General features: G+C 31.6%; 1 protein-coding gene and 1 non-coding gene across 2 annotated transcripts; one reads left to right on the top strand and one right to left on the bottom strand.

Moving 5' to 3' along the window:
- Positions 1–2,194: 2,194 nt before the first annotated feature.
- LOC102583325 (thioredoxin-like 1-1, chloroplastic) lies at positions 2,195–4,396 on the bottom strand. The gene is made up of 4 exons (XM_006354711.2): positions 3,930–4,396; positions 3,659–3,841; positions 3,262–3,426; positions 2,195–3,174 (listed from the first exon to the last, which is right to left on the bottom strand). Exons 1-4 carry the CDS (start codon positions 4,092–4,094, stop codon positions 3,019–3,021), a joined length of 669 nt encoding a protein of 222 aa, XP_006354773.1. The 5' UTR covers positions 4,095–4,396; the 3' UTR covers positions 2,195–3,018.
- Positions 4,397–6,034: 1,638 nt separating this feature from the next.
- On the top strand, positions 6,035–6,108 carry TRNAI-AAU (transfer RNA isoleucine (anticodon AAU)). Its single transcript has one exon. It is a non-coding gene; the product is annotated as a tRNA-Ile (tRNA).
- The last annotated feature ends 7,133 nt before the right edge of the window (positions 6,109–13,241 follow it).

Genomic DNA, 13,241 nt, shown 5'->3' with positions numbered 1-13,241 from the left:
AGACCATTCTGGAGAGATAATTTGGTTATTTTTTTGATAAATAAAGCAGGAAAAGTAGAAGCCAAACAGTTGCAGGGGTAACTTAGTAAAATTATTCTGAAATAAACCCTAGTTTCGAACCTCCGGAGTCTGTAGTGACACCTATAAAACCCCAAAATGGCAGCATTCGCACAACAAGAACCCTAGCCACCACCATTCTAAATCTTTCTGCTCACCTTTTCCAGTATCAACTTCTCATTTGCTTTTTTTTTCATCAGTTTAGATTCAGTCCTTATTTTTATATAGGCTTTGTATATTTGTTGTTGTGATTCTTAATTTTTTGTGGAAATTCACAGGTAAGATTTGTGTTTTCTTATGCCCCTTATATGGTAGAATTTGTTTCTTGGCTGCATCTATCAGCTCAAATCTGCGCGCCTCTGCCTATGATGGCATTAAATATACTTTGAGTATTTCACTATGAAACAATTTTTAATCTGAGGCTTGAGGCTTTATCAATTCCTTATGTTTTCCTAAATTTTTGCAATCCTTATTTTAGCTTTGCTTCATTAATTAATGGGTCTGATATCCTTTTGTCAAAGGAAGAAACTTTATATAATACATATAATTTCGAAATGTTACTCCTTTTGTTGATTTCCTTTTTGAAATTCTTTATGCCTCTGATTTTCCAGTACTTAAGAGTCTTAGTTATTATTATGTATGTATTCCACGGGGGAGTTGTCAAGATTATAATGTTGTAAAAGCTTAGTTTGGATCTTATTTAATTTGCTAATTCAATGCTTACAGTGATGTTGCATTCTTGGTTGGTGGTTTATAAAGAATTTGATATGAGGATACACTTGTTTATCTTAAATATCAACTTGTGATAATCTCGAACTATTTTCAGTTTTTTCCTTCTTTTTTTGGGTTAAAGTCTTCATTTCATTTGGTCCTTGCAATGATGATAGAACAGACAGGGACATCAGCACCCTCTGGGGATGATGATTTGTCGATGGGAATCTCTCTGATGCTTGAGACTTGTCTTATTTTCAACTGTGTAACCATTGCTGTAGTTATTCATTTTCACATTAGCTGTTCCATATCCCATAATTGGTGATTAGTTTATTGCTTGAACAACCTCTCCTATAACTCTGTGCTTTTAGTTGCGTTTTTGGTTTAGAAAGAGCTTCCCAGCCATATATTTGTGAGCTTTGCACACCAATCACATTGCATATCTAGTTAGAACTTTGGCACATTGGTAGTGTTGTATTTGTTACACACAGTGATAGCTACTAGCTAGTGGTTGTTGCTATCAATCATCTTAGCAAGTTAAGCATTGGGATTTTTTTGACTTTTCTCTTATGCTGCTCCTTTGGCTATTTTGAAATTGTAACTTTGTGGTTCATATTACTAGAATTAAGAAATAAGAAAGATGATAGTGTGTGAGCACTACTTCTCTAAGGCCACCAGTTAATACACATACACCTCTCTACTATTTGTATTTGGTTCTTGCAATGATGATAGAATAGACAGGGACATCAGCACCCTCTTGGGGATGATGATTTGTCGATGGGAATCTCTCTGATGCTTGACATTTGTGTGATATTTTCAACTGTGTACACTACCATTGCTGTAGTTTCTGTTGTGTGTTTCTGGTCCTGTCATTCATTTTCACATCAGCTGTTATGTGTTCCCTGGTGAATTTATTGCTTGAACAACAACCTCTCTTTTAAAATCTCTGCTTTTAGTTGCATTTTTTCTTAAGAAAGAGCTTGTTGGCTTTGACACCAATCACATTGTATATCTAGTTAAAACATCAGCACATTGTATTTGTTACATACGAAGTGATAGCTAGTGATTGGCATTATCAATCTTCTCAGCAAGTTATAAGCACTTGAATTTATTTGACTTTTCTCTGATGCTGCTTCTTTGGCTTTGTTATTTTGAAATTGTATCATATCATCATAATTCAAAATGAAAATCCTCTAAGGTCACCAGTTAATACACATACAATTTTGTTCTGTTTTTCTTTGATTTTTGAGAGGTTGCAGTAAGCACAATTGATCCTTCATCTTTAGTTAATCATGCAAGTGCTTTTCTTCACATTGTCTTAAAGTGCCAGTGATGTGTCTGTACGTATTATCTTGATATGTAAAGATGATGATGTTACGTAATTGTCACTACCTCTGAGGCACAATTTTTTTTTTTTTTTTTGACATTTCAGTTTGATCTGTTACTCTCTTGTGTGGGATTGTTTTACCTCCTCCATTATCATCTTTTTGCAGCTATTTGTACCTTTTTTTGGTATAAGCCTGATGATTGTCAATTAAGAACGGAGATTCGAATGTTGCTATCTGTTGAAGCCTTCTTATAAGTAGGGCTCCAGTGGCGTCACATGTGATAAACTTTCTTACATATGATGAAGGCTTTTTTTTAACCAAAAATAATCAGATACATTGGTTTTATCTTGGTGGATTTTCTTCTTGCAGATGGACTGCTGGATCATAATTGATGAACTGTTAAACTACCATGATAAATCATCTAGTCATCGTTAGTCTTGATGCATTCTTTTAGTAAGTTGCAGCAAATTTATTAGGATTAGTGATGTATCACTCTAAAAATTGGGTGACTATTCATGGTCCTCTAGTTACTCTCAAAGACGTGTTTTCCACAGTTTCTGCAATGCCGGGGGATTTTCATCATTTTGATTATACATGTTGTCCAAAATTTTGAATAAGTGATAATGTAAATATATTTTTTCAATTAGTTTGAGACTGAGTTGTAATGGATGGATTGTTTAATTATTTATCAAAAAGCTTCACATCTTGTAGTAATGCTATTGTACATTATTATCTACAACAATATACTCAGACTAATCTTAACAAGTGAGGTTAGGAAACTGTAAGATGTATGCAGATCTTATCTTTGCCGTTGTAGTGTGGAGAAGTGGTTTGATAGATTCTCGGCCTTGTAATTTATAACAATGTACAAATTAGTCCCACCATTTTTCCTGATTTCACTTGCTAAAAGTGGTTAAAGAATCTACTCCTGAATACTGGAGGAATCAAATGATGATTTTTTTGATATTTGTCCAATTGAGGCTAAAGTTAAAAGCTCAGATTCCTCAAGACCTTTTGCTGGACTGAAGCTACACCCTTCATCCCCATACCTTGCTACTGCATCTTTAAATTTCTTTATCTGCACAAGTACAAGTTCTACAATGAGAAGATACACTTTTCTTTAGCAGTTATGTGACAAATCAAAGAATTTTAAAGAAAAACTTACTGTTGCATTAGTACAGCTGAAGCTACAAACTTTGCCTTGTGCACCCTTGTAGAATCTGAAGAAGGGCAAGACAGGTATATGAAGAACATTACACATGCTTTTCAGTTCTTCATAGTTTACTTTTAGGAATATGGCATTGGGATTTGATTCAGCTAGCTCACACATCTGCAAACATTATGTAACAATAGTGATTTTATTAACAGCAGCATGATAAAAAGACAGGTGTCAGAATTTGCATTCAGAATTTCTGTGGTGTCTTATTCAGCTTGGGCACGCCTCGACTAATTTTATAGGTATCTTAGATTTACCTCATACCAACAAAAATATCGGGCAACTCTATCCACAAAGACTTGGACAACCGCAAAAAACTAAATTCTTGATCATATTGGTACCATACCTTAGGATGTAAAGTCTTGCAACCTCCACAGCCAGGAGAGTAGAAGTCAATTATGACTAATCTATCACCAGCCTTTAACAATGAATCAACAAGTTGTTGTGCTGAATTGATCTCTACCATGTTGGGTTTAAGTGTCTTCTCCCACCATCCCTGACCACTGCCAACACAAATTTCTACTTGTGCCTAAAACATTAGACAAAATACTTACTGATCCTTAATCTCAAAACTCAAGAAAAGAAGGAAAAATACAAGAATGAAACATAAAAAGCACCTGTCTATGGTCTGATACATCCAAAGATTTGCCTAGAAATTCTCTAGATGTTAAATCTTTAAGTTGCAAATTTCCATTTGAATAACAATGATGAGCAGACCCTTTGGCTCTGGAATTGAAACAGGGGACAGAAACAGAGAAACCAGTACTCAAAGAACTTGCCATTGACACTAAAAAAAATAGTTGCCAGACTATATAGTATCTAACAGTTAATTACCTTAACTTTGGGATAAAGAATCAACTTTTTTTCCAATAGAAGAAGAAAGATTTAGGGGCACGCAACAACAGATTGGTGTTTTCTTCCGGAAATTAATAGAAGAAGAAACAATCACACATTTTCAATACTAAAAAAGGGAAAATATTGAGGCTCTTTTTGACCAGGAAAGAAGGAAGGCCAATGAAAATTGTGCTTCTCTTCCTTTAAAAAGTTGAGGAATAATAATAAGTTAAGGATTCAACTTATTAGATTTAAACTTTATTGAAATTGAAACTTTTTTTTTTTTTAAACATTTACAGGTAAATTTTTTTTAAAGATTTATAATCTTGAAAATAAAATAAGTTATTTATTATAGGTGAAAAATGATTTGATGGTGTGAAGTTTTCTTACACCGATAAACTCTTAAAATTAGTAACTTAACTCTCGTGGCCAATAGTGTACATTTTTAAGTGAATACAAGCTTTATCCATTAAAATTTTATTCAATGTTAATATATTTTAACAAAAAAGTTAGGATGAGAATGTGGTAGCCCATAAACAATGGGCGGACCTATGCGGTGTCAGGGATTCACCTAAATCTCCTCGATAAAAAATTACATTGTATATGCATAAGGTAAATTTTCAATACTTTTCTGTATATACTAATTTTGAACCACCTCAATCAAAAAAGAGATATAGCTCAGTGGTTTTAGACTGTGCAACTTGGGCCGTGAATGCTATCCCTGATTTGCAGGTTTGATTCTATTGGATGCGCAAGCTATCTAATTTTTTTTAAAAAATTAATTCTTTGGAGTTTGTACTTTACACTCTAGTTCACACATTTATATTTTTATTTTCCGAATCCCCTAAGTAAAAATTCTGAATCCGCCACTACGATAAGAGGTTATGAATAAGTTCCTCTACCAACGCCTTCTTAGTCGAGCTCGTGGCATCATACTTTTCTTATGCAATTTTCATCTCCTATATAATTTGCAAGCTATTACATATGTAGGAGCAAACTTACCCAATGCACCCAAAAATAATAGCTATTGCGGATATTTTTTTATTTTTAAAAAGGACTGATTTTGGATGATGATTAATAACAGAGTGTGGGCAATGAGTATAGGCTTGTTTGTTTATACATAGAAGGTGGTTGCGTGTAATTGAGTTGGCATTTTTTGTATTTTATATAAGTTTTAGATGATTGAAACAAATGATGAGATGCAAAGAATACAAATAATGAGAATGCCAATGAGTGTTATATTATTATGAGTTTTAGGCATATTTGGCAGTTAGTTAGTGTAGTTTCACTGCGTAGTAGACTTTGTCTTTTATTATTTGGATAAGAATTCCAGCAACTCTTTACTATTTTCATCGAAGCAAACATCTTCATGCATGTTTCTTATTTTCATTCAACTCAATAAAGATGACACTTTTTATTACTTTACAAAGTATATATACTACTATTAATATCTTTAATTTGTGATATGGGAAAAACATGGCAACATAAAGGGTCCACTTTCGGTACGCAGATTTGATTTTGTAACCTTTTACAATTTTATGTCTTTAACAAGATAGATTATTATTTATACTTGTAAGAAATTTTAAAAACTTTTTTTCTATTCAATTTATAAGTGGTCATTTTTTCAACTCAGGAAAAAGTATGTTTGTTTTTTTTCTTCTAATATCAGAGGTAGGGTTATGGTGAATATTTGGATTTATTTCTTAATCTTTTTTGAAGGGTAAAGGGTCTGTTATCTAAAATCTTCTATTAGTGAAATATCTTCAATTATTAGCCCATGGTTTTGTTTCTTTTGGAGCACTTTTTTTGTTTGCCCATGGTCTGGAACACTGAACAGTTAATGCTGGTGATTACTACTTAAAACATATACGACAAAAGAATAGCATCTGGCCCATTAGCTCAGTTGGTTAGAGCGTCGTGCTAATAACGCGAAGGTCGCAGGTTCGAGACCTGCATGGGCCAATTTTTATCATTTTAGTAGCAAATATCGTTTTTCTGTGGGAAGTTTACTTTTTTGGGTGAAAATAAAATATTTTTCTTTAAAAAAGGACACATATATAAAAAAGATAACTTACAACAATCCAAAAGTAATTTAATCACGCATGATTTTGTTGATGAACTTTTCTTTCAAAAATTGTACTCTCACCATCTCAATGTACGCAATACTATTTTTCATACTCCATCCGTCTCAATTTATGTGATATTTTTCAGATTTTGAGATTCAAACAAGTCTATTTTTTACCGTAAATTTATCATATATCTTTTAATTTTTTTGAATTGCCAATTATTGTGACTTATAATATTTTTACGTAGTTTACAAATATATAAATTTCATTTCATTATTTTTTAAGATTCCACGCACAAATTTTCGATCAAATTTAAACTGTTTGACTCTCGAAAAACGATAAGTCTCACGTAAATTGGGATTGAATGAGTATTACTTATTAGTATAGTAGTATATATGTTCCTAAAAGAGAGATATATTTATAAACATCCCACTATAAATTTTACTCTCAATGTGATTTTTTATAACAAGACAAATATAATTATATTTAAAAGATCACATGCTTAAAAAGTTTTATGCCTAAAATTTATATGTATGGCAGATTTAAATCATTTTATCTTTTTACAATTTAAATTATATGACATGTTTAATTAACATAAGCTATCTCAGGTAAATTGCTATGATGAAATATATTTGTATATAATTATATATAAAATTTTACTCTTACTCTGGTATCTGTTTGTTGGTGAAAACTAACAGGTATCTCCTGAAACTAGTCGAGGTATGCAAAAGCTGATCCGAACATCACGATCATAAAAAATTATTTGTATAGGTATCCTACACTACAAATTTATTTGTTTTTTTTTTATGACTAGGTCTTATCTAATTCTTATTCTTTCCTCTTGAATATCCTACCAACGTTAGCTTACCTGCCCACTTCAAGTGTTACCATCATAGATCCTTGTAGCTTCACTCTCCACAATGATTAAGTAGGGAGTTCTTTTTAGGCCATAACAAACACTTGGTACAACATATAACACGTTCTCATTCTTAACCAAATATATTCAATTTATAGTATATGAATAATTAATAAAATTTTACATATTATTAAAATTATATTGAAGAATCTAATCAAACACTTAGTTAGTAGGATCATTGAATATTGTTTGACTACTTAGAAAATGCATCACATGTATATAAACACGAACATCATATAAAGCCACAATCTAAAATCGTACATGTTACAGTTATTCGTTCCAACACTTTTTTTGAGAATAAACCTTTCAAGAATCTTCCCACAGACTTTATGGAATTGGAGAAGGAACAGAAGAAGTGTCTGCTCTTTTGGAATTGTAGAAAATGGAAAGATTTTCTTCTTTTTCTGATTTCTCCTGTGAGAACTTTTTTTATTATTATGAAGGGACACAATTATTCAAATAGTTGTGTCTCTTCCCTTATATTTATTTATTTATATATATGCTTGATGTCTCTTAAATTATTTTTGAGGGTATTTTTGTCTTCTTATAATCTATTTGTTATTTTTGTATAACTTAACATGAGTGTGTCCTACTTTTTTACTCTCTATTTTGTTCCTATCTTCTTTTTTATTACTTATATAAATAAATTATTCCATGCAAAATATTAAATATAACAAACTTTCTTACCTTTTTAACACTCTTAAAAAGAAATTATATAAAAGTTTTAGTTTACTCTCCTCATTTCATCTGTGCCACATAAATTCTATATTAAATGGATTTTGAGGTTTTTTTTTAACTTAGTTCAAAATAAGTGAATTGTTCAAAGTTCAAAATAAATGTTTGAATTTTTTCCCCATTTTTTGCCCTTTATTTACATTTTTTAGGTAATAAGTTCAAGATAGTTAATTAATTGCTCATATTTATAATTTTACTTTGAATTATTTATATTTTCAAGAATTGTATAACAACAACTAAAGGGGTAAAACTGAAAAATGGCGTTCAATTTATGTCCTAAACATTTTTAAAAATAGATATTCATTACCTCACAAATTCACTTAATATAGAGTAAAGAGAGTAACATCTATCGGTCTGTGCTTGCACGGGCACCTTGTGTCTAGTCATATACTATCAAAAGTATAATTAATATGTTCTGGAATCATTCATGGTTAATCCATGCTGCATCAAGTTCAAATTCTTGAATTTTCCTCTGTGTCTTTTGAGGTATCAATTATAAGGAGTAAATCCATCATATGGGTGCATTATTGTCACGATCCAGACCGTCGTGATTGACATCCACACTAACTCTCCGGTGGGAGAACCACTACTACAATCCAAACCAAGCAACTAAACCAAAAACTAAAACATTTAAGTTACGGAAGCAAGTTAAATAGCTAAAGACTGAAATTCCCATAAACTTCCAAAAGATCTAACAACTAAACAATATGGAAAATACACCTAGAACCTGAAAGTCAATGTACCAAAACATCTAAAGTTCAACAAGTCTAAACAAGAAGGGTTACAACCCCAAACTAATGAACTAATAACTAGCTAGAAAATCTACGTCCGAAATGTGGACGTAGACAGAAAGAGAACTCATGGCAGCCTGGAAGAACTGGCTCACCCTTGAATTCGAACGACGATCACTGATCTTCTAATCCAGGTCTGTCAATAGCCGCTTGAAGATGCCTTGTACTCAACAAAAAAAGAGCAAGTGCAGTATCAGTACACAACCATAGTGTACTGGTAGGATCACACTGCTATCCCACTAAGTGCAACATACATAAGTCAAAACAACAATATAATCATATGCATATATCGAACATATACAAGATTATCAACATTTACGAACAAGATACAGTTTTACATTTCTCAAGGTACACAATTATATCAAATCATTGGTTCTCTCGTGGAACCCAAACCCAAACAGTTAGCATACCGAAATATGGTACCCGATCCAATGATTATGCCAGAACGTGGCAACCGATCCCATAATTATGTCAGAACGTGGAAATCGATCCAAGTTAGTGTGTCGGAACGCAACACCCGATCCATTCAACAAGCCACAATCACAATCACAAAGTACAGTCTCATAATCATACAATCAAGTCATGATTCATGACATTCATCATTCATATATCCTCATCTACAATTAATGTGATTAATAATGCAACATTCGCATACATACATGTATCATAATGAAGCAAGAACGAATATAACATCACACAATCATAGAATCACAACTATCACCTATCTCAAAACAAACTTGAACCCTAAGAAACTTGATCCTTCCCTTTCCGGATTCGTTCCGCTTGTAATTGGTCTACAAACAATCAATATAATACAAGAATCAATAAACAATCACTAATTACCCGGATTACTAGCAATCCTAGATCATACCCATGATCCCAATCTCCCAATTTAAGGCTTTTCCCACCATAATTCTCATATCAAAACTTTTTCCCATCGATAATTACCCATTAGATTACGTTCTACGGATTGAAAAATGGATTCGGGGAGTTAAAATCTTACCTTTAGCCTTAAGAATGGTGGAAAACTGTCAATAAAAGCCCTGGGTTCATTCCTTAGCTCTCAAGTTTGAAAATTGCAGAATAAAACGTTTTTGGGGTTTATTTACGACTTTAAGTCGCATCTAGCCCGCCACATCGGTCCTCCACTCAGTTTCAATTTGTTTGAGTAATTTTGATTTGATATGGAGTTTAAGAAAGTGATTTTTTTTTTATACTTATAATATTTGTACTAGTAGTGTATTTCAACACTAACATGACATCATTGCTTCATTAGTTGAACCAAACATATATTCAAATAATTGAGCTTTTTTCCCCTCAGTGGGTGAGAGTGCTACGCTGTTCTATTGTCGACTTCACAAAAAAGTAATTGTAGTAATTTTAAAGAATTTAAGCATAAGATATTAAGATTCATAACTAAAAGCAATAGATTTTATTGTTATTTCTTACCATGATCTGTTAATTACTTAATCATTAAAAGATAAAGAAAATCTTAGATGCTCAGTTTGTTGGTTATCTGAATTTTATCTTATTAATGAGCGTTCAATTTCACACCTTATAATCCATTCCCTTATTTCCCCTTCTTCTACCTCGACAATTTTCTTTCAATTTTAGGTGCCAATAAATTATTGGAACGTGTTTAAATGATATATAGTCAAAATAACTCACTAAGCTTAGGAGCATGAGAATTGTGAAGCTGGTACTTTTGTATCCATTAGTTAAAAGAGAGTTATAATTAATCGCAATTACATATTATAAGTAAGCCACGTACCTAATAAAACATATAATATGATCTCCTAATCATATAAAAGTGATGTGCAATATAGGAATTAATATCTCAAAAGGTCACTCAACTTTGAGTATTTATCTAGTAAACTCATTAAACATTATTTTGTATCAATAAAATCACTTAACGTAGACATCTATATCAATAAAATCACTCAACTTATCGTTTGTATCAATAAAATCACTCAAATAAATTTATTATTAAAAAAAATATTGACATCATAAAATAAATTCTTTTTTTATATGGAATTAATAAATTAAAGATAATGGAGATTCATGCTACAAAGATTAATTGGTGTTACTTTCAACTAGAAAAAGCGTAAGTGTTTGGATGATGTTGGCCTGTTCGGTGGAATTGTGATTCAGGCTACAGAGATTGGTAGCGGTAGAAGCAAACATTAAATTTTTTCCTTTTTAACTCCACCATATAGTTAGCTTATGTTGAAACTTGAAAAAATAATAATTCAAACTTGTGTTGAAAAATAATTTCTGAAATTTGATTTTATTTTTTTTGAATATAAAGTAATATCATAAAAGTATTTTCCGTAAAAATCTCTTGATGAATTTTCTAACATGGCATTAAAAAATAATTTATTTTGTCAAGTCAATATTTTTTAATAATAAATTTGATGGTGATTTTTTTGATATAAATATCTAATTTGAATGATTTTATTGATACAAAATAAAGTTTAATGACTTTATTAGATAAATTGATAAAATTGAGTGACCTTTTGAGATATTAACTCGCAATATAATGTGAAACTCAACAAGATATATACCATCAAAAGAGCTTAGCATCCATAAGAAAACAAAACACACTACTCAATCGGCATCTTATATATAGTGATAAGTCGGCTAGTGCACCAAAATATAGATGATAGTTGTGTATTTGAAAAAAAGAGGATAGTACTTTAGGGGTTGTATTTTCTTTTTCAAATTGCTTTACTATGTGTAATTTGAACTGCGGGTTTTTTCACGAGATAAGAATAAAATATGTGTGTATATAGTGGCGGAGCCAGGAATTTCACGAAGAGGGTCCAAAAATTAAACAACAAAAGCTCTTTGTAAAAAGGAGAAAAAAATGTTGCAAGTGAAATTTGAGCACGCGAGCATTGATTCATTAAAGATGTCTACACATTAAATACATTTTAAATCACTAGGCTATAACAACCTATTATGTCAAGGGTGTCCAAAATATGTTATTTAATCACTTTGTGTGTCATTTTACTTGTATATGCGATGTTTTTTTTTCGACAAAGAGTGTCCAATTGGATACCCTGGCATACATGTGCCTACATGAGTCACCATGATATTAAAAATAATAATTAATACACAACTCCAAGGAGAATTTAATTAATCTAACAACTCTCAGTATATAATTTAATCTATCTCGTATATGCTGTATTTTTTTCGACGAATTGGACACCCTCACATACATGTGCCTACGCCCCTGTGTGTACACTCTATTTATCCAGATTCCATGACTTATGGAAATACACAGAATATGCTATCTATATTGTTATTAAAATTTAATCGGTTTATAATCTATTATCGTTAACTTTTTTCGATGTAATAATTTAAATCAAATTGAATGTGTATAAGTTGCGTGAGGTTCTTCAACTCTTCATTGGCTGTGGCGGCACTAAAGTTTTTTTTTCTTTTTTTTTTTATCTTCATTGAGAAGCCTTTTTGTACTCCGATTCTACGAGCTAGCTAGTTTGACTATTTGAGCCACTTTAAATGGAGTATCAAAAGAGGTTACATTTTCCATTTAAAGGTAAAGTTTGACATTTGTTCCTTCCATAATTGGTTTTCTAATGTATACATTTATATTTATTATATACTCAAAAGAAAAGAGTTCACTTATACTCCCATTGATTTTTTCCAAAATGGAAAAGGTCATTTTTATCTAAGTTTCATGGACTCTTCACTTTCGATGCCGCACTCGTATCGAATTCTTCAAAAATATACTATTTTTGGCGAATCTGACACACCCTTGATATTTTTGAAGAGTCCGAGCAACATAGGTTTTTATAAGATTTATCTTCTTACTCCTTTCGTTCATTTTTACTTATATGTTATATTAAAATAATTTTTTATTATTGTTTGTCCGCTTCAATGTGTCAATAGAAAGATGTGTAGGTGACGGTGACGGTGGCGGTGGCTATAGCGGTAGCGATAACGACAAGGATGATGATGGCGAAAAAATATGTAGTGATTGATGAAGTGTTGATGATAGTTGGTAGTGTGATGCTAATTGAGATGATAGAGTTGATTGATAGTAGGAATTATTAATTGACGGTAGAGGTGCTAGTAATGATGGAGATGGAGGTGGCGATGATGGTACTGACAATTGATATAATTATAATGACGAATGTGGTAAATATGGTAGTGAATGATAGCGATGATTGACAGTGATGATTGTAATGACAAAGGTGATTGATAGTTGGCAATAGTAGTACGTAGGTGGTCTACATGCAATGATGGTGGTGATTGTGATAATAGAAGTGATTAATGATGGTGGCTGATGATTGCGAATAGAATGATGGTGAATATTGTCCCACATAAAAATATCACTTATTCTAAGATTATAATGATAAAAAATCTATGAAGAGTTGAGGACCAATTGATTGTGTAAATCTTAATGAAAACAAATGCCCTTAATGATATAAACTTCATAAATGATTATACCATTGGTGCACAGTGCATAATAAAATATCATCTATTTTTTTATAACTAGTAAACTTAGTCGCGCTACGCGCAGTGTATAAAAGTTTTAATTTTTTTTTTTTAATTTTCAAA

The sequence above is a fragment of the Solanum tuberosum genome, unplaced genomic scaffold, assembly GCF_000226075.1.
Source record: "Solanum tuberosum cultivar DM 1-3 516 R44 unplaced genomic scaffold, SolTub_3.0 scf00180, whole genome shotgun sequence".
NCBI lineage: Eukaryota > Viridiplantae > Streptophyta > Magnoliopsida > Solanales > Solanaceae > Solanum > Solanum tuberosum.
The sequence above is the reverse complement of the archived record's forward strand: the minus strand, read 5'-3'. Positions and strand labels throughout refer to the sequence as shown.

Excerpts from the sequence above, each read along its gene's own strand:
- LOC102583325 (XM_006354711.2), bottom strand. The coding sequence starts at position 4,094 with ATGGCAAGTTCTTTGAGTACTGGTTTCTCTGTTTCTGTCCCCTGTTTC. Across the intron at positions 3,842-3,929 it reads ATGTATCAGACCATAGACAG|GCACAAGTAGAAATTTGTGT; the intron begins GTGCTTTTTATG and ends CTAATGTTTTAG. Across the intron at positions 3,427-3,658 it reads GCAAGACTTTACATCCTAAG|ATGTGTGAGCTAGCTGAATC; the intron begins GTATGGTACCAA and ends TAATGTTTGCAG.